Genomic DNA, 21,826 nt, shown 5'->3' with positions numbered 1-21,826 from the left:
GCATCGTCTCATGATGCAGGATTATAGAGGGTGGAGGAACTGTTGTAATCCTTGAGAGAATTTTTTTTATGCCATGGGTAAAGTATTATGCCAAGGCTGAGTCTTCTGATGTTGTTTTCAGGGCTCTACGCAGTTCTGCAGATGAAAGCCTTCGGTCTCTAGGGCTGCTAGTTGGGCAGCTGTCACTGGTGTGCTGTATGTTGGCCTCCATCAGCAAAATATCCTTTTGAAGGAAAGTCTTATTTTAGAGGAAATCTGTTTCCTCCAGGAAAAGGAGGTACTGTGTTTTGCTGAGTTTAAGAACATCTGTGCCTGTCTTAGTGCTTAATGCTCTTGTAAGAGTGGAAAGGGTGAGTTTTTTCTCAAAAAAAAAAAAGCAGCCCAAAACCAACAACCCACCTCTCTGGTGATCATCTTAAAAATTGATTCTTCCAAATGTAGTGTTGGGTGGGTTGTAGGTGATATTGGGTGGGAGGTGTGAGCTTGGCCTCCTCCAGAGAGACTGATTGATGCATATCAGTAGGCTTCAGGGTTTCAGCTCGGTTGAAGTGGTGCTTCGTTTGTAGAGGAGAGTGCTAAGGCTTGGACAACAGGCCCAAGCTAGAGTTGACCTCTAGATGAATCCTGTCTATTTTATAACTGATAACCACTGTGCTAGCAGGGATTGTGCTGGGTTATAACAAACCACCTGTGCTGATGTAAGAAGTGCCCAAGTGTTGAAGTGTTGAAGCCTCAACAACAGGCCCCGAGCCGCAGCTCCTAACTTAGTGTGTAGTCATTAGTGAACTGGGTATGCTCATTAATGAAAGGTGCCGCTCGGACAGAATATAATCAGCAGTGAGGATGAAATGCTGAGAGAATGTGTCCAACCTCCCTTGTGTAGCCTTGCTCAAGGCTGGAACCCAAGTGTTTGGCCTCGTTAGACCCTCCCTTGGTTCTGCCCCCCGAGCCCTGGCCAGGCTTTGGGTGGAATCCAACAGGAGGATGAAACCAGATGTTCCCACTCAAAACAAAGGTGCCAGTTATTCTGACTTGCTGATTTTGGGGTACGTAAGGCTGGACCCGCTCGCAGCGACTTTGGCTGCCTCAGCTGCGGGCGGACACACCGCGTGGGACTTCCCACTTGCCAGGAAAGGCTCAACAAATCCTGGTGCAACCGGGGCTGCCCAGTGACTGCGGGTCTGGGTGATGGTAACGGGGGCAAGGGGTGATGGATCTTTCTTAACCGCTGTTCCCTCTCTCACGTAGCAATGATTTGATGCATTACCCTGTATTTCCCTGTTTGTTTCAGTGGACTACTCTGCCTTTTCTTACTGCATGTTTCCTGTATTACTCCGTTACATTATTTAATTATCCCCAGTAAAATACTCCTACTCTTGTCACTCTGCTGTCCAAGTTTAATCTGTATCCTTAATCACCAAAACAGGAATTCACAGGAATTGAATTCTCTGTTCTCTGTGTTAAAGGTTAAATGGGTAGCTAGGATCAGATGCAGCTTTTTCTTCTTTTAGATCTTTGCATACTATAGTCATTACTTCTAAAGTTGAAATGGCGCTGTTACAAAAAGGTCCATGTCTCCTTTTCTGCGCAGATGCTTCTTAAATAACTGCTAATAACTTTATTGCATTTCAGGCAGCAGCAGCAGGTCTCAGCTATGTCGGGGCTTATGTCATTAACACCTACAAGAGCTATGACAACTTTCTGCAGGACAAGTACGCCCTGTTGCCAGCTGTCATCATTATTTGTGTTGCTGTGGTAATGTTCATCATTGGGTTGATCGGCTGCTGTGCCACCTTCCGGGAGTCTCGAGTCGGTCTAGGGCTGGTGAGTGTTGCACGTTCTTGTATGTCCTCTTCTTCACCCTGTTGCGTGGCATGGGAGGAGATGCACTAGCCTTCTTGGGATGCACAGAACAAAGTCAAAGATTGTTCTGAAATATACTGCTGAAGCACTGCTCCTTCATAGCAGTTATCTACTGCTGTGATGTACTGAGCGGTGGTGAGTGAGGTACAGGCTAAATTATTAGTTGTGCTGCCTTGTACAGACAAATGTCCACAGATTCGTGGCTCTGCCACAGATTTCTGGAGATGAGTGTGGAGAGTAGCAAGTTTTGAGGAGCACGGTGGTGGTGAGCGAGCAGAAGGAGATGTGATGTTGGGATACAGATCTTTTGCCCCTCCCTCCAAAAAGGCCATTGAATGACTCGAGCGTGGCCAGAGAAGGGCAACAAAGCTGGGGCAGGGTCTGGAGCACAGGTCTGCTGGGGAGCGGCTGGGGGAACTGGGGGGGTTCAGTCTGGAGAAGAGGAGGCTGAGGGGAGACCTCCTGGCCCTCTGCAACTCCCTGCCAGGAGGGGGCAGAGAGGGGGGATGAGTCTCTGGAGCCAAGGCCCCAGCGCCAGGCCCCGAGGGAATGGCCTCAAGCTGCCCAGGGCAGGGTCAGGCTGGCTCTGAGGAAGGATTTCTGTGCAGAAGGGGCTGTTGGGCGTTGGAATGGGCTGCCCAGGGCAGGGGGGAGTCCCCGGGATCCCTGGAGGGGTTGAAGAGTCGGGCTGAGCCAGCGCTGAGGGATCTGGGGGAGTTGGGAACGGTCAGGGGGAGGGTCATGGTTGGGCTGGAGGAGCTTCAAGGGCTTTTCCAACCCAGATGATTCTGTCATTCTTTGAATTTACAACAGATCTCTATCTGTTTTTTCTGCTGACTTTATTCCTCTGAATCCTGAAAGTATGCCTCGACTTCTTCTCGAATGAACTTTTAAAAAGACTTTAAAAAAGTTCATGTTGGGTACTTTGGGCCTCCAACTCATGCCTTGACAGTGATGTGCACTCACCAAGCAGTGCTCAACGTACCTAATAAAGCTGCTGGCTTATCTGGGCAGTCTCCTGTTTGACAGCCACCTCGTGAAGTGTTTCACAGAATCACAGAATCATCTCAGTTGGAAAAGACCTTGGACATCATCTAGTCCAACCATTAACCTCACACTGACCGTTAAAGGCTCTTTACGCATATTTACACCATTTCACAGACTCTTCACACAGATTGTATCGTGGCGGTGTTCAGGAGACTGCCTGCATTGGGCACTGATCCTGTGGAGCCACAGTTATCGTCCCAGCCACGCACAGTAGTCTCCCATCCTAAATTATTTGGGGGGAATTATTTTGATTAAGAGGCAACAACAGGTAACAATAACGACTATAAATAAATGTGATGGGTAATGTGCAGTTGAATTCAAATGCTGTGGAATCCTTCCTTACATTCTCTCTCTTTTAATTTCAGTTCTTGGCCATTATACTGGTTATCTTTATTGCAGAAGTATCGGCTTTTGTCCTGGGATTTGTTTACAGGCAAAAGGTAAGCAAAGAATTAGCATCTCTCGTACTAAACGAAAAGTTTCCTCCTTCCAAAAAGTTCATTGAATAACTTGAGCGTGGCCAGAGAAGGGCAACGGAGCTGGGGCAGGGTCTGGAGCACAGGTCTGCTGGGGAGCGGCTGGGGGAACTGGGGGGGTTCAGTCTGGAGAAGAGGAGGCTGAGGGGAGACCTCCTGGCCCTCTGCAACTCCCTGCCAGGAGGGGGCAGAGAGGGGGGATGAGTCTCTGGAGCCAAGGCCCCAGCGCCAGGCCCCGAGGGAATGGCCTCAAGCTGCCCAGGGCAGGGTCAGGCTGGCTCTGAGGAAGGATTTCTGTGCAGAAGGGGCTGTTGGGCGTTGGAATGGGCTGCCCAGGGCAGGGGGGAGTCCCCGGGATCCCTGGAGGGGTTGAAGAGTCGGGCTGAGCCAGCGCTGAGGGATCTGGGGGAGTTGGGAACGGTCAGGGGGAGGGTCATGGTTGGGCTGGAGGAGCTGCAAGGGCTTTTCCAACCCAGATGCTTCTGGGGTTCGATAAAGAATAGATCTTGCACTGTTAGAGCATTGCAACACATCCAGCTTTTTGCACTTCATCCCCCATCTTGCAGTCTGCAGGGCAGGTGGGATCGCGGATGCCACCATCTGGTATGTGGGTCAGTCTTTGTTGGGAACATGGTGAATACATAAAGTACCTGGCCGTCGTTGCACCAGTCTCTGAGTTGGTTTAAACAGCTGTTGATGGTCACAAGAGAAGGCTCTTCTGTTAGGGAGGGAAGTTTCTATCCAGGAATGTGATTCTCGTGAAGTGCTACCTGCAATTTATCTAAAACTTTGCTTGGGCTTTTTGTTATTTGTTTTTTGTTAGTTTTTTTTTTATTATTTTATTACTTTGTTGGGATGCAGATCTTTTGCAGTTTCCACTAGGTAAAATTCTGAGCTTTCTTGTTGAAACAATACTGATTTTTTTTCCCCTCTGAATAGGTAAAAACTGACGTGCAAGGCACAATGCACTCAGTCTTTGAGAAATATGATGGGAAAAATCCAGAGTCTGGTTTTGTGGATTACTTGCAAGAACAGGTAAGAAAACATTTAAATTGCTCTGAGAATTATTTAGAAAAGAACAGTTGGGTCCTAACCAAAGAATTTGGGTTGAGAAGGGAGGGGGAAGAGGGTCAGTATGGTTGTACCCTGCAACTCAGGTCTGCAGCAGTGTTTAGCATCTGATTCTCCAAGGCAATGAGGGCGCAGAGTTGGCCTTTTCAGGCTCCTGGTGTGAAGTTCATGTAAATGAATGACCTTGTTGAGTGGCCTTTGGATCAGACCAAATGAGTATTTATGAGTAACTGCTGCTGAGGATCCTCCACCATAAAATAGAAAGATGACACAAGACCCTATCCTGCAGCCTGACACTTGAATATCGGAGCTTTCACAAAGAATAAACCAATAAGAAGAGAATAATGTATGAAGGGAGTTGATCTACTGCAGTTTTCCTGAAATACTGCTACTTGTAAAGCTGTACTGTGGGCAGCTCTTGCCCAGCCCGCCTAAGGGAGGTTTACCTGGATGTTAGCATTCACGTTCATAAATATTCAGACATCCCGGTGACTGTCCTGTGTTTGGCAGCTTCATTGTTGTGGGGTAAAGAACTACAGTGACTGGACAACCACACAGTGGTTTAATTCCACCGGTAACAACAGCGTCCCTCTGAGCTGCTGCAGGCAAGATGTGAAGAACTGCACGGGGAGGCTGGATCAGCCACAGGAGCTCAATACACAGGTGAGGTTAAAGAGCAGAGTTTCACAGCGGTCCCGTGACCATTCTCAGCCAGAAAGCACTTCAGATAGGGTTTAGGGATAACTTTGTCTAAGTCTTTTCAGCAATTTGTCCCCCAAGTCTTTTTCTCCCCATGGTTTATCTCTAGCTAACTTCCTTCTTGTATCATTCTATAAAAGCTCCTAGATGCCAGAATCCCAGAATCATCTGGACTGGAAAAGCCCTTGCAGCTCCTCCAGCCCAACCATGACCCTCCCCCTGACCGTTCCCAACTCCCCCAGATCCCTCAGCGCTGGCTCAGCCCGACTCTTCAACCCCTCCAGGGATCCCGGGGACTCCCCCCTGCCCTGGGCAGCCCATTCCAAGGCCCAACAGCCCCTTCTGCACAGAAATCCTTCCTCAGAGCCAGCCTGACCCTGCCCTGGGCAGCTTGAGGCCATTCCCTCGGGGCCTGGCGCTGGGGCCTTGGCTCCAGAGACTCATCCCCCCTCTCTGCCCCCTCCTGGCAGGGAGTTGCAGAGGGCCAGGAGGTCTCCCCTCAGCCTCCTCTTCTCCAGACTGAACCCCCCCAGTTCCCCCAGCCGCTCCCCAGCAGACCTGTGCTCCAGACCCTGCCCCAGCTCCGTTGCCCTTCTCTGGCCACGCTCGAGTCATTCAATGGCCTTTTTGGGGTGAGGGGCCCAACACTGAACCCCCTCAGCGAGGGGCGGCCTCCCCCGTGCCGAGCCCAGGGCTCAGATCCCTTCCCTGTCCCTGCTGGCCACGCCAGTGCTGACACAAGCCAGGATGCCGTTGGCCTTCTGGCCCACCTGGGCCTGTGACGAAGGAGGGGCACCAACCTGGATGTTTGGTCTTGTCTGTCTGCTGGGAACTCCTCCATTTTGTGTTGCTATAGAAGCAACATGTGAAGGCCTGAACGTAGCTGTGGGCTCATAGTCATTCAGACTGGTCTGGAGAGGGGGAGGAGACTTTTTTAGGACTGACCATGCTGAAGCTGGAGAACTGTATACATTGAGGCATGAGGCACAAGCCCATAAATTGACTTTTAAAGATACCATTGCCAGTCGTCCTGGCTTGGAGGTTTGGGCACTTCTTTCAGTGACCTGAGCTAGAGGAGATTGAGAAGCAGCAAATTGCCAGTGAATTGCAGTTTGCCAGTGCCTCTCCTCAAGAAAGAGGAGAACGACAAGCCATCCGGACTGGAAGACAGGAACGGAAGCCCTCAGGTCTGCAGTTGTTGGTTAGACAGGCTTGACAAGGTCCTGCTTCCTTTGAAGGGTTGGGGAGAAAAAGAGTCCAGCTGAATTAATGTCTTTTAACTTGTTTTCACCTCTCTCTCATGGCAGGGCTGTGCGGAGGAGCTGGAGTCTGGGCTGCAGAGCGTTATCAGCTACGCCATGCTTGTAATCCTGGGGTTTGCCATTGTAAAGGTGAATGTTTCCATCTCTTCCCTCATAGAAAAGAATACTGTTCGCCCTTGGATCCCGGGGCTTTTTCTTCTACCATGTCCTATTAGCCTACAGCCTTTTTCTGGCTCTGAAGTAGACCCAGTCCTGCGTTCCTCACTTGTTTTCTTTCAACTGTCTCCATTTTGTCTGCCAGATAATAAGGGGAGGGATCCTGTAAGTGAGGAGAGGATTTGGGGTGGCAAGTCAATGGAGAATCCATCTTGGTCATTTGGTAGGAAGTACCAAAATCTCGGTGTGCTAAAAGGCCCTTAGAATTCTTTATTAAAACAACCAGCTTTTCTGTATTTAATTGGGGTTTTAAAAATCCCTCATCAAACGTTGCTTTTAGATATAATCTGACAAATAATTTAATGGTTGGACTGGATGATCTTCAAGGTCTTTTCCAACCTAGATGATTCTGTGATTCTGTGAATAGTCCTGTGCTTGGAGACCTGGAGTCAAAATGGACTAGAAATAGGACTCGGAATGAAACCAGTGGGACTAATTATAGACTTCAAAGATTGAATTAAATGAAATGTGAAAACAGATCCTCTTATTGGGTGAAAACCAGATTTGAAAACCCTGGTGGAAAACACCTTGCAGTTGGCACATCCAAGAAATGCCTACGCAGCTTTGTGAAGATTTGACCCATAAATTTTAGCCTTGTGCTCCGTCATTGTTCCCTGTACCTGCTCTCCAAGATTAGTAACCTTATTGACAATGATTTGAACTATTTAATAACGGCAAAGTGTTTTTTCTTAGACTATCTTCTGTCTACAAAAGAGGGGCTGTGAGTTGAGCCAGTGCAGAACACTTACGGTTTAATCCCCGACTCCTGAACTCAATGCAGAAGCAAAATCTGTCCAGATGTCATTTCAGGACTGGGGCTTGACTTAGTTAAGCTTTCTTAATTTTGGGCCTAGCAGAGAGAGGATTGTTTACAGCATTTGATCTCATGAGCTTAAGTTGCTCAGCGACGTCGTTTCCACCATTTCCTTTCCCTCTATCAAAGCGATGAGTTCTACACTCCCATTACACATCCCGTTAATAGTTGGGATGAACTCCCCCCATCAGGGTCTCTCTCCTGTGATCATCTCTAAAGATTGCCTTAGCGTATTCTGCACTATCTTTATTTGCATATTTTATATGCCTCAATATTTTACAAAACTCGTTTTAAGTCCAGAATAATCCCACGCTTTCACTGGACCTTTTCCCACAGCAAGATAACTAGGAATTAATGTGGATCTGTAAATTAATGGCAGCAATCAGGGAGGAAAAATTTGAGCTGCAACTATTATTGGAACTTGAAATGCAAAAAAAAAAATCACTTTCTGTAGATGTATTTTCTAGGTGTTTTTTAATGTGAAAGGAATTCTATGATGAGGGAGTCTAATTAACATATAGGTGTTGAGCCTGATGCCTGAAACAAAACGCAGCAAAACTAAATCTCTTGTCACTCTCTCTCTCTCTCTTTCAGTTCTTTGGCATGCTGAGTGTCTGCGTGCTTACTTGCAAGAGAGAAGACAGCGGGTACCAGCCTCTTTACTCAGGGGTGTTTGCTTAATAAAACGCAAAGATGACTTTTTTTTAGCTTCCCGATGATAAAATAGACTTGTAAAGGTGAACGCTAAAGGACCATTCATGACCTTCCTGCTAAACTGTTTATTTTATGTACATGGAACAGAAAGAACGAAGTGTATTCGCTTGGGAAAGTTTCTCACGGGTGATGTCAAACGGCAATTTCAATATTCAGTGCCCTACAATAACGTGCCCTGATCTTGCACACCACAGCGTTGTGTCAGCTTATTGCCGATTTGGATTTGTGGCTTTTGATAGCACCAGATGGTTTAATAGACTCGCAGAAAGAATCTTTCTTCTGCAGTTCTTCCCTCTACCCTTAAAACATGCAGATGAAACGTTGTTTGTAATCACTCAACTGATTTGAGACTGCAGGAGGGGTCTCAGCTGTCTGCACAAACATCACATGCTTCCCATGGTGTGGTTAAACAGCAAAAACAACTTTTGAATGACAGGATCAAACATTCTTCATAAGCACGGGGCATTAGAATACATTTTCTTACTCTCTGATGGTGTTTATATTCATTTTTTCCTTCTCCTTCCTGTGGTTGTATGTTGTAATTCAGTTTACTGCAGAGTTCCTTAGTGCAAGACAACGCCACATTTAAAGCCTAGAGCAGACTTGCGAGTTGTTTTTTTGGAGGAGCTAGAAAATGTGAACAATCCCAGGATAGGAGAGGATGTGTGTTTCAAGCTTTTGTGCTCAGGACAGCTTTCTTTGGCTTGTTTTGTCTTTTTAAAAAATTATTATTATTTGACATATATTATTTAGCCAGCGTGTGCCCGGGTGGGCAAGAAAGCCAACGGCATCCTGGCTTGTGTCAGCACTGGTGTGAGCAGCAGGAGCAGGGAGGTGACAGTCCCCCTGTGCTCGGCACTGGTGAGGCCACACCTGGAGCGTTGTGTCCAGGTCTGGGCACCTCAATCCCAGAGAGATCTGGAGGGGCTGGAGCGAGGGCAGAGGAGGGCAGCGAGGCTGGGGAAGGGCTGGAGAATCAATCCTGTGAGGAGGCAGGGAAGGAGCTGGGAGTGTTCAGTGTGAGGAGGAGGAGGCTGAGGGGAGCCCTCATCCCTCTCTGCAGCTCCTGACAGGACATTGCAGAGAGGCTGGGGCTGGGCTCTGCTCCCAGGGGATCAGGGACAGGACAAGAGGGAACGGCTGGAAACTGCCCCAGGGGAGGGTCAGGCTGGGCAGGAGGAGAAAATGTTTCCCAGCAAGAGTGGTCCGAGAGTGGCACAGGCTGCCCAGGGAGGGGGGAGTCCCCATCCCTGGGGGGGTTTCAGGGCCGTTGGGATGAGCTGTGGGGGATGTGGGGTAGGGGAGAACTTTGTAGAGTCGGGCTGAGGGTTGGACTCGATGATCCCGAGGGGCTTTTCCAACCTGAAGGATTCTGGGATTCTGTGAAAAGGGATTGGGAGGCAACTCCTCACTCCCCACAGCCTTCTCCCGGGGGGCTCCAGCCGCTGCTCTTGTGCCTGGAATTAGCCAGGAAGCCCCGTCTCTCCTCAGCGACCGGGGTATCACCCCAGGAATGCCACTGCTACGTGGGACATCGGCACTCACTGGTGGGGATGTGCGGAGCCTTTTCTCCCATCCTCTCCTTTCTTAGGGGGTCACTGGCAAAGGTTTCACCGTGCCAGGGTGAGAAGCAGAGCTCAGGGCTCTACCCCTCAGCCTGCGGCTCCTACACCAGTGTTTTTCCTCGTGGTGGTCCCCAAGAAAACACAAGGACCGTGTGATTTCACCAGGACACCTGTTCTGTGACACGCACTGGGGTTCATGCCCGGGAAAGGCCCTGGAGCAGCCTGGGCTGCTTTTCTGTGAGTTGAAGGACACATCAGCCCCGGCCCACATGGTCACGCAGAGCTCGGAAGGCTTTTCAGCAGTGGTTTGATGTCCCTGGTCCTCACAAACCTACGAGATGGGGAAGGTGTTTCCAGCTGAAACAAAACGAGAATAACCAGCTGGGACACTGTTGTACCTGGACTGGGAGCCCAGGGAGTTGTAAAAGGTTCTGTGATCCCCTTGGGTTAAATTAAGGTGAAATGACACCAAACGATTGGTTAAAATGTTTTGCTTGTGGTAGAACAAAATTTAAACTTGGAAAAGGATAATAGGCAATGGGGTCTGTTATAAATCTATAAGGAAGGAAAGAAAAGAAAAAGAAAGGAGAGAAAGAGTCAAAGAATCTGGATCACCACCCCTGGATCCAGCGTTGTCTCAGGTCTGGGAATCTTGGGTGGTGGGTGCACACCCAGCAAAGTTTCTGTTGCCTTTTAAGTTGATTGTATCAGCTGATTTGCATACTAGATGAGGAGGGGCGGGTATTGCACCAACTCATTTCCAGGAGAGAGGAGGAGAAGGTGGAGCAGGGGTTCTGTGTGTGCGTTGAGGGGCAATGGGGTACATGAACCCTTTTGCCCAATTGAGTCGGTGGTCACAATCTCCCCCCACCACCTTGACATTCCCCTCAGGTTTTGTTCCTTGGGCAGTTATAGCTCCATCTGGTGTTGGTTGTTTATCTCTCTTCCCACTCTTTTAGCTCTTCCTCAAGGCTAGAGTCGTAAATTAAGGTGTAGGCCTTACCCTGAACATTTGGTTTTACTCACTCTACGTCTCCTTCCCTCGAGGTTTATCTGGGGAATGTGGCTGTACAACTGCCGGGGAGCGGAGCCGTGCACCCTTCGATACCCCCTGCGCTTCCCTGGGCAGATAATTCCTCCCTCAGACTGACCACAAAGGCCACGACTTGTCCTTGAGGTTTTCTGTGTCGGTGAACGTTTGAGACGTGAACTCCTTCAGTTCCTCAATGCTGAAGGTCAGCGCTGCAAGAGACCTTCAGGCAGGACAACGTGCAGAAGGCGCAGAAGACAGCAAACGTCAAACCTCGGCGTCACCGCTGCTAAAGATCACCAGTGTCAAAGAGAACGCGTGAGGAGGAGGAGGAGGAGGAGGAGGAAGGTGCTTCAGAATTTCAGAAGAGACCTCCAAGATAGGTGAAACAGATTGATCTATAATTTGATATTTTTCAGCCAGAAAAATTTATGTATCTCATCAGCTGAGGAACTCCATGCCCTATTTGTACATTGTCTGTGTGTTTGGGGATTGTGTGCTCCCATAAACAGCTGAGACAAAAGCTTGGCTGCAGCAAGAAAGAATCCCAGAATCCTTCAGGTTGGAAAAGCCCCTCGGGATCATCGAGTCCAACCCTCAGCCCGACTCTACAAAGTTCTCCCCTACCCCACATCCCCCACAGCTCATCCCAACGGCCCTGAAACCCCCCCAGGGATGGGGACTCCCCCCTCCCTGGGCAGCCTGTTCCACTCTCGGACCACTCTTGCTGGGAAACATTTTCTCCTCCTGCCCAGCCTGACCCTCCCCTGGGGCAGTTTCCAGCTGTTCCCTCTTGTCCTGTCCCTGATCCCCTGGGAGCAGAGCCCAGCCCCAGCCTCTCTGCAATATATAAAATAATAAAAGTCTATAAATGCTCCCACGGTCAAGATGACTTGAACAGGCTGAGGGGTTTTCTGCCTGGGCTCTGCCATTAATCAAGCTAATCCTGCTAATTGACCCCTTCAAGTGATATTAGGCCCAGCAAGAAGAGCCAGAGCAAAACAATCCCGGCTTTAGAACGGAGAAGTCACTTGGAAATACAGACCAGATTTCAAATGGCTGCTGTCAGCACGTGTCTGGAGAAAAAAAAAAAAAAAAAGGGTCAAGGGCTTGGAAGACCAGGACATGCTTTTGAGTCAGAACAGGGAGGATTTGGAGTAAGAAAGCCTTCAGTGGCTGGAGCTGGGTGACGTTTGGTGCAACATCTTGTCCCCTCAGCCCAGTTAAGAAAATGAAGTGGTCGGGCTGGAGACTTGGTCGTTGAGGATTCTCTTGCCTGCCTCCGCGTTCAGAAAACAGGAATAAAAGTCATGAGTCAGCATTTCTGAAGCACCTTTGCAAGAAACGCCCCTGGCAGCGTAAGGAATCGATGCTCAAACATTCACTGACACAGAAAACCTCAAGGACCAGCTGTGGCCTTGGATGAGTCTCAGGAATGTCACCTGAGGAAGCGGGAGTGTGTGGAAGGATGCACCCCCCCACTGCCCTGCAGTTGTACCATCAAACTCCTGAGATAAACCTCAAAGGGGGGGACACGGACTGAGTGAAACCAAACGCTTCCCCTCAAGCCCAAGGCCCGCCCATCCCTGGCTCTGTTGTTTAAGCCCGATACTTTGTGGCTCTCTGTGTAAGCCAGACCCCGTGCAGGCCTTGCTCATGACTTCATCCTTCACCACTGAAGAGGTGACACCAGCTGGTAAGAGGTGAGCATTTCTGCCCCAGGAATGCCTCAGGAAGCAGCAAGTCAGCAAAATTCTGGGAACCGAGAAAAAAAAAAACAACAACAAAGGATGCAAATCGGCTGATAAGATGAATTTAAAACTTCGCTGGGTGTGCACCCACCACCCAAGGTTAATGGGCCTGAGACAAGGCTGGATCCAGGGGGGGTGATCCAGACCCTCTCCCCTCCTCTCCCTTTTCCTTTCTCCTCTCCCCTTCTTATAGATTTATAAGACACCCCATTGCTTATTATCCTTTTCCAAGTTTAAATTGTTTTCTACTGCAAGTGAAACATTTTCACTGGTCATTTGGTGTCGTTTCACCTTAATTTACCCCGAGGGGATCACAGAACCAACCGTTACGACTCCCTGGGCTCCCAGGCCAGGTCGTGACAATCAGCCAGTGCTGCCACCACCACCCACGTCCCCTTCCAGGCATCGTCCCCCAGACGTGGGTGCCGAGAGGAACCGGCGTTTCAGCTCATTCCCTCTCTGGTGCTTTGGGGGCGAGGAGAAGTTTGGTGGAACTTTTGTATCACCCCGCACCAGGGTTAGATGGTCCCTCTGCGCTCTTTGTGCCTTGAAATGATATTTTGTATAGTTGGAAAATATATGAAATATCTTCCCCAGCCACTTTCACACAGCCCGGCTTCTCCCTGCAATGCCAAAAAGCTTGACAGGATGAAAATATCCCAGCTGAAGGCAGATCAAATACTGAAACCGGTTTCAAAAAGCCTGCGCTACCACCTTTGCTGAGCACAGCCTGCAAAAGCCTGCGATTTGATCTTGATCTGCTCCGAAAGTCGGCTCCGCAAAGCCCAGCCGCGCTGCATTCCCCACCACCTCCGCACAGCGTGCTCCCACCTTGAAACAAAAGGGTGTTTTGCAGCGTTTTCTGATTTTTTTAATACTACTTTGTAGAGCATCTCTCCTACGCTCTCCATTTTCAGGTGAGCTTCCCAGGGTTAAGAAATAATATGGTCACGGGGCTGAAAAATAACACGCAAGGGAGTAAAACTGATGTGCAGGTGGGAGAAACACGGACACACGTGGCTTCCCATGGGGAATGGCTCCTGCACCGGATTCCTGAAGGGAATCTTCAGGGGATTGGGACATAGGGAGCCATGGAGACAGTGAAGTTTCCCATTTCTTTCCTACTTCTGGGCACAGACAACCACAACCAGAAGCGTCCCAAGACGGAGAAAAAGCCCCCAGAGTCACAAAAAATGCACATCCCCTGTGCTTAGATAAAGGCCCAAAGGAAAAGCTGCAAAGCATTGCTAACGGAACGATGCTGGGGGGAGATTCACTCCTTTCAGCCTGGTCTCTGTGACCAGGAGCTGAGGCTCTAATGTTTGGCCCTAGAATGGTGTCACCAAACCCTGTGGAGCAGAGGGGGAAAGGCAGATTCCTGGCAGGTTCTGGCATCGGCATCGCCAGCTGAGGAGAAGCCAGGACAGGGAAGGAGAGTGGGATTCAGCTTCAAGGGGGTGAAACACAGGGCCAGAGCTTGGACTCAGCACATCCCAAGGCCAGGCACAAGCACAAGAGGTTTTTCTCAGCCATGACTGGAATTAAGCTGGATATTAGGAGAGGTTTCTTTCTCTTAAGGGAGAAAAGATCGAGAACTCCCAAGTCGGAGGGGCAAAGGTGAAGCCAAGTGGGTTTAGCACGGAGCTTGGCAAGTCAGTAAGCAAAAGGCATCGCTTCTCAGAAAGGGATTTGCAAGGTGAGAGCTGGGGGGAGCGTGGGGAGGTGGGGGCAGGAAGGAAGCGCTTCGCGCTGCCATCTCCACCTTCAGCTCATGGAAGTAAGTGAAGACCCTAAGGACTCATTTTCCTTCTGTACAATAGGGATAACACTACTAATCCATGCTTAGGAACCACGCCAGGCATTAAGATTCAGGCGTAATTACAACCCAAGCCCTCCTGGTTGACATCACAGCACAAAAATGTTAATAACTTCAAGGCATTTGTGACCGTTTGCTAGTGGGAAACACTGAGAATCTCATGTAAGCGCCTGACAAAGAGAGCTCAGCCCAAGCCGAAGCAGGAGGAAACCCATGAGCACGTCACTGAGGGTGACGGAGCAGCCAAAGTGTCTCAAAAGCCCCAAAAGCCCTCCAGGAGGGAGGGATGAGCCGCCCGGGGCCGGGCTGGGATGGAGGAGCCCTAGAGCCAGTCCAGCCCCAGGCACCCACAGGCACAGAGACATCCCTTTGCTGCTCTTTATTAATAAACCACAGGTCCCAGGCCGGGGCTCGCTCTCCGCATCACAGGCTGTTTAAATTTTCATTTATTCATTCATACCCAACCAGCTCCTGCCAGAGATGTTGCCATGGCACCTCCCAGCCCCCAAGCACCCGGTGTTGGGCTGCCAGATTATTTGCTCTCAGCCCCATGGAGTGAGAGCAGGGAGGGTCCACCCAATGCACCAGGGCAAGGGAAAACAAACTGGGTTTTTTACATTCAGGGGGCTTTAAAGAATGGGTGAAGTGGCCACTGCTTTGCTTAATTACAAACTTTATTCCTAGCAGGGGGGAAAAGCAATGCTGGAAGTCCAGCAATTTCCAAAATTCCCGGTTGCTGGGAGAAGCGAGGAGCTGGGTGGGGCTCGATGGCAAGCTCGTTAGGAGATGACATAACGGACACGGCCCACGCCCCGAATTTCCCTCACTCTGTGGCAGTGGCGTAGGACAGTGACGATGGCGTGGAAACGCTTGTCCACTTTCAGTTGGGTGAACTCACCAATATCGGCTTCCACCACAAAAAAAGTACCTGGAAAACAAATGCAGAAGTGACAAAGTTGCGGGATACAATTAACATCTCACAGGGAACAATATAACTTCTTCACAATTCCACACACTGAGGAAAAAACACCATCAGGGGTAGGATGGCCTCACACTCCCTCAGGAGCTTTGTTCTAATTTTTTTAGTTTGTTAACTGAAAGAAGAATTACCCACCTCCCCCATGAAGTTCAACTGCCCTGCATCATCCCCAGGCCTCGCTCGGCGAGCTCCTGCCATTCTCAGCGCTATCTACTGATGACTCTCAACCCCCCAGGCTCCTCTATCGCAATGTAAAGTCTGCAGAGGTCCCAAAAACCACCAGGGCCAGACATGAGACATTCCACAGACGTGTCAGAAGATGTGGCTAGTAGAAAGTCACCTGACACCACGTCTTGACAATTCCTGATGCCTAACAGTCAACTTCTCTTTGAGGAGGAACGTTCTTCCTCCCACAAAATGTCCTTCCATGTGTCCTTCCACCCACAGATGTTCTGCTCTTAGCAACAACGACCTGAGCAAAACCAGAGAGATGCTCAGGGTCTGCTTAAAGATGGTAGTAGAGCTTTATGGAGGAAAGGCATCACACATCAGCGTTTCAACCACAGAACACAGCTGAGTAACAGCAGAACCTGCATCCCGAGTAATTGTCCTGCAGTGCTTGAAATAAGCTGCTGGACTGAAGATGTTCTGGCAACAGGCACTCCAGTTCCGGAGTTGGCCTTCTGCGAACAAACAGATGGAGCCCTGCATACACCAGAGCTATGCAGCCCACCATTGCCTTGACTTCCTTCAGATTTGGAAAAGAATAATTCTTCACTAATTAAGAAAATGCAAGAAAAAAGATTAACCAGCATCCTCCCTGTCTCTCTCAGAAAACAACGTGTGAAGGTCCTGCGTTGGAGCTGTCAGCCCAACCCTTCTCACACTTGATTAACTACTTCTACAAGGAAATTCTCATTATCAAGTCTTTCTAAGACACCAAGGCCTTGACCGGAGTCAAAAGCATTTCAAATGCCTGCGACAAAATGCCAAGAGAAAGTCACCACAAGAGAATAGTGTCACAGAATCACATAGAATCACGGAATCATCGAGGCAGGAAAAGCCCTTGGGGCTCCTCCAGCCCAACCATGACCCTCCCCCTGACCGTTCCCAACTCCCCCAGATCCCTCAGCGCTGGCTCAGCCCGACTCTTCAACCCCTCCAGGGATCCCGGGGACTCCCCCCTGCCCTGGGCAGCCCATTCCAACGCCCAATAGCCCCTTCTGCACAGAAATCCTTCCTCAGAGCCAGCCTGACCCTGCCCTGGGCAGCTTGAGGCCATTCCCTCCGGGCCTGGCGCTGGGGCCTTGGCTCCAGAGACTCATCCCCCCTCTCTGCCCCCTCCTGGCAGGGAGTTGCAGAGGGCCAGGAGGTCTCCCCTCAGCCTCCTCTTCTCCAGACTGAACCCCCCCAGTTCCCCCAGCCGCTCCCCAGCAGACCTGTGCTCCAGACCCTGCCCCAGCTCTGTTGCCCTTCTCTGGCCACGCTCGAGTCATTCAATGGCCTTTTTGGGGTGAGGGGCCCAACACTGAACCCCCTCAGCGAGGGGCGGCCTCCCCAGTGCCGAGCCCAGGGCTCAGATCCCTTCCCTGTCCCTGCTGGCCACGCCAGTGCTGACACAAGCCAGGATGCCGTTGCCCTCCTTGGCCCCCTGGGCACACTCTGGCTCATTCTCACCCCCCCCAGTCCCTCTCTGACCGGCAGCTCTCCAGCCACTCCTCCCCAGGCCTGTAGCCCTGCTGGGGGTTGTTGTGGCCCAAGGGCAGAACACATTAACTGCTATTTGTTTCTCTGTCTCCTTTACCTGACTTAAAGTCTTGGGGTATGTGCAGAGCAATGAAGACTAAGGCCAGAGGTATAAAACACCCACGTTAGAGCTTCTGTGCTCCAATTACCAATTCATACAGTGAAGACACTTAATAAAGCCAAGAGAAGGAAGCAGAAACAGAAAAACAGAATTCGGTTGCATAAACCAAAGTATGAGCGGTCTCCAAGAGGCTCTCAGGCATCCACGACATGCGCAGGGGGTAGCAGATATGCTGGCGCTTACAGAAAATTCAGTTCCTAAAGATCAGCCAGTGCTCACTGAGGCATCTGCAATGGCACCAGACAGCTCTGCACGGGCAACTGAAACACGCCACGAGCAGCGAGGGAGCGGGGCTGTTTTCTGGTTTCACCAGTGCGAGGAAATGAAGGAGTTCACGCCTCAAACGTTCACCGACACAGAAAACCTCAAGGACAAGTCGTGGCCTTTGTGGTCAGTCTGAGGGAGGAATTATATGCCCAGGGAAGCGCAGGGGGTATCGAAGGGTGCACGGCTCCGCTCCCCGGCAGTTGTACAGCCACATTCCCCAGATAAACCTCGAGGGAAGGAGACGTAGAGTGAGTAAAACCAAATGTTCAGGGTAAGGCCTACACCTTAATTTACGACTCTAGCCTTGAGGAAGAGCTAAAAGAGTGGGAAGAGAGATAAACAACCAACACCAGATGGAGCTATAACTGCCCAAGGAACAAAACCTGAGGGGAATGTCAAGGTGGTGGGGGGAGATTGTGACCACTGACTCAATTGGGCAAAAGGGTTCATGTACCCCATTGCCCCTCAACGCACACACAGAACCCCTGCTCCACCTTCTCCTCCTCTCCCCTGGAAATGAGTTGGTGCAATACCCGCCCCTCCTCATCTAGTATGCAAATCAGCTGATACAATCAACTTAAAAGGCGACAGAAACTTTGCTGGGTGTGCACCCACCACCAAGATTCCCAGACCTGAGACAGCGCTGGATCCAGGGGTGGTGATCCAGATTCTTTGACTCTCTTTCTCTCCTTTCTTTTTCTTTCCTTTTTTAAATTTTTATAAATTTATAAGAGACCCCATTGCCTATTATCTTTTTCCAAGTTTAATTTATTTTCTACCACAAGCAAAACATTTTAACCAATCATTTGGTGTCGTTTCACTTGAATTTAACCTGAGGGGATCACAGAACCTTTCGAGTCCCCGGGCTACCAGTCTGGGTCGTGCAGCCAACTGCACTAACCAGGTGTTCAGCAACAAGAGCAGGAGTGGGGGCACACGGGGTGTGTGGAGACACCCGCGTCACAGACACTGAAATGTAGGCGCCTTAATCTGAAACTAAATTCTGTCAAAAGCAACCAGAATTTTTCTTCAGTGTATAACTGTAAGGATCATAAAACCTCCAGCTGTTCCACAGTCTTCTCATGTTTCTACCCAGCCGTGGCCAGCAAACCCATAAATGCTGACATTTACTTTACTCCATACATACCCTAATATAAAAATACAAAGTTGATTAGTTCCATCGTCATCCATTTCGTTTAGAGTTAAAATAACATTAAACTCTGCTTCACTACACCAAAAGCAAAAACATTCAGAACTATATTTAAAAAAACAAAAACAAAAACAGAGTGACCCAATTTCTTTTTTTAATCCACAGAAGCCCTTTCCAAAATTTTTTTTCCATAGGTATGAAAACCAAAGCACAGTGTTTTGTTCCTCAGAGAAAACATCAATTTATCTCCTTTCCAGTGGTATATACCTGATAAATCTCCTAAAGGCCAACCCTGCTCCCTCAAAAACCTTTAGGCTAAAAGAAACATCTATTCCCCTCCAAGTTACCATCTTCTGAGACTTTAGAGTTATAATGAGCGTGCAGATTCTAAAAATATCGTAAGCAGCAAGAATTCTAGAGACAGAATAAAGCAAGCACCTTCTTTTGCTTTGAATTCAAAGTTAACCAAGACATCTACTGTGCAATTTCTCCCTTCCTCCTCCCCCAAAAATGGCCTTTTCACAACGGATTTGAAGACTCGGATAATTTGCAAGTTTTTCACTGCACCAGTGTTCTATTTGATCGAGGTGCTCCATACCTGCACCTTAACACAGCACGTGCCTTTGTTAAATACCTGCTGCAGAGTTCTAAAAAAATAGGAAGTTACTGAAGACTGTATATCCCTTTTTGTGCCCTAACGGTGTTAGGGACAGAGTCTCCTCCACGCCCAGCACAAAGGGAGTGAAAGCACATCAATTTTTCAGTTACGGGCTGCCACAGCTGCAGGAGGAAGGGAGAGAGGAGTGAGACTCCCAGATGCAAACCCCACCGTACCCAGCTGCTGTGGGATTGAGACGCATCCACGATGCCTACGCGCAGTTGCGCTTTGTTAAGTCCCTCAGACAGGCTTAGGATAGGCACAGGCCTGTCCCAGCAGAGCCAGGCAGCTCTGGGAGCAAAGCCGTGTCCAAGCAGCCGTTTCCCGCATTACTGTTGCCAGCAGGTATAAAGGGATCCCACATCAGAACCAGTGTCGACCTGGAGAACTGGGATATGCACCTCATTCTCATTCTTCTCAGGGAAGATGTTAAGCCTGAGAAAATCTGGGTCATAAACATTTGCTGCTTCGACTCGGTTCAATAGCATGTGAAATCACAAGCTTCGCAGCCTCCGCCAGTCTTGTATTACAACACTGCCAGGCAACAGGAAAGGAAAAAAACATGCAAGATTGATGGAGCTATTTAAATTTGTCTAAGTCTTCCTCCACAGAACAAACATGCTTTTCTCATCTCAAAAATATTTCTACAGCCCCACAAGCACAGTCTAAGACACAACCTTTTTATAAACCAGAGATGAATAGAAGAGGATCCAGCCAGCCATGAAGAGCGGTGGAAAAACCTTCCACTCTCAAGGATAATGCAACACTTCAAGGGGCTAGCGGGGAAGATGGAGCTTTAACTGGAGGTTAAAACAGGCAGCTGGAATGCTCTAGGTCTACTTCTCTTGTCTTAGCAGAGATAAAGACCAAAACCTCCCATGCTCCAGCTTTAATTTTCCAAAATTTTATCAGAAGTACTGAAGGAAGTAAATCCACCAAATGCTAGGGGTGATCTGCAGAATAAAAACATCAGGTGCACACACTTTTCAGAAATAACCAAAAGAGCCATTAGCTCGACCATCAGGCACCTTGAGCAATTTGGGAAAAAACCCAGATGTTGCTCACCTGAAAATCTGGAAAGCTGTAGGAAAGATGAATGTGTTTTACTTGAGGCTTTCAAATTTTTTAAAAAAAAAAATCTTACTGAAACAAGTGTTGTCAGGGAACACACTGAATCTAGAGTTCAGATAACAATTCAGCACTAGGCATCAAGGCATTTTCCCCTTTTCACAGAAATATTAGTCCTTGGCCCCAAACTGTCATTTAAGACAAGTTATTCCTACATGACAGGCTTCAGACAAAGATTCCTATTAATCAGATCCTGACGGTAGGGGACAAAACTCCACAGCCTTCTATTCCAGAAATGTGGGATATTTCAGTGGATATTTTTTAACAAGTCTGATTTCTTTTCCTGTCTCAGAACAGATTGATCAGTCAAGACTTGATTTTTTCAGAAAGCAATAGTTGGGTGAAATAAAAACAGCATTTAGAATTAGTTTTCCTTTTGAGTGTAACCATACCTTCCATCTTATGAGAAGATGGCTTTCTTTTTTTTAAATGCCAGTTCTCAAAACAAGAAGAGAACCCATCTATTAGCCAATATGTTTCTGTTCATACAATTAAAGTGACTTTTGAGGTAAGAGGTTTGGGGTTGAACTGATTAGTTCTGGTCTTCCCAACAGATACATAAAAAAGAACCCGATTAGCTCTGTTCCGTTCATTTTCAGGTTTGCCAGTAGCCCATATAAACTGTTTGGAGTTATCATCTCATGATGTTTCACCCCGTGGAACATCTAAAATCTCAAAACATCGCTGTGAGTCTCAGTTGTGCAAGAGCTCCCTTTCCCAGACCCACGTTTGCCCCCCAGCCTGGCACAACAGGGGCTCAGAAAAGCCATTATTTACTTACGCAGGAAGACTTTCAAATTCTTCTGCAGTTATTAAGGATGCTTCTTTAATAAGTCTTGACTCTTTTGGAGGTTTCTTTGCAGGTTTGGGTTCTACAACTTCTGGTTGTTCTTCACGTTTCACAGTTAGCCCAGCAGCGCTGGAAAATGAAGGAATATCAAGGTTCTAAACAGCAGATAAGTAGTAAGGAGAACACCATTACATTACCGAGCCTGCTTACTCACAGACCTGCGTTCCAACCCGCCTGCTAGGCTGGATCAACACCAATTCCACATCTTTCAGGAAAGAAAAATAAATGAAAGGCACCCGATCCCATTTCAAATTGCCTACTTGAGCTGCCTGGAGTCCAGCCCCTCATTTCTCTGCTAAGAGAGGCTGCGAGCAGGTGAACTGGAAGCAGTCCAAAGGCAGCACCGAGCCGTTACGAATCCAACGTACCGTTACATCTCGCGGAACACGAGGCCTCGCTTCTGATCTGATGAACCCCAGCACAGAGCTGCAGCCCAACAGGCAGGTTTGAAATACTTCACAGCTCTTTGAAAGAAGTTCAAATCTTGCAAAGCCTGACTCATCCATTAATCTTTTGAAGCAAAAAAAATTCAGCATCAACCAGCAGGCTGGGAATTTTTTTTTTTTTTTTCCTTTTTAGGCAAGATCCAAAAAGCTGAGGAAT

General features: G+C 48.7%; 1 protein-coding gene across 1 annotated transcript; it reads left to right on the top strand.

The window, feature by feature from the left end:
- Positions 1-1,626: 1,626 nt before the first annotated feature.
- On the top strand, positions 1,627-8,651 carry LOC141973857 (tetraspanin-36-like; the record flags this gene model as incomplete). Its single annotated transcript, XM_074932806.1, has 6 exons — positions 1,627-1,824; positions 3,276-3,350; positions 4,326-4,421; positions 4,968-5,120; positions 6,464-6,547; positions 8,043-8,651. Coding segments are annotated over 6 exons (693 nt in total), but the record flags the coding sequence as incomplete, so codon positions are not given.
- Between the last annotated feature and the right edge of the window lie 13,175 nt (positions 8,652-21,826).

This window comes from Athene noctua, chromosome Z, assembly GCF_965140245.1.
Source record: "Athene noctua chromosome Z, bAthNoc1.hap1.1, whole genome shotgun sequence".
NCBI lineage: Eukaryota > Metazoa > Chordata > Aves > Strigiformes > Strigidae > Athene > Athene noctua.
The sequence above is the reverse complement of the archived record's forward strand: the minus strand, read 5'-3'. Positions and strand labels throughout refer to the sequence as shown.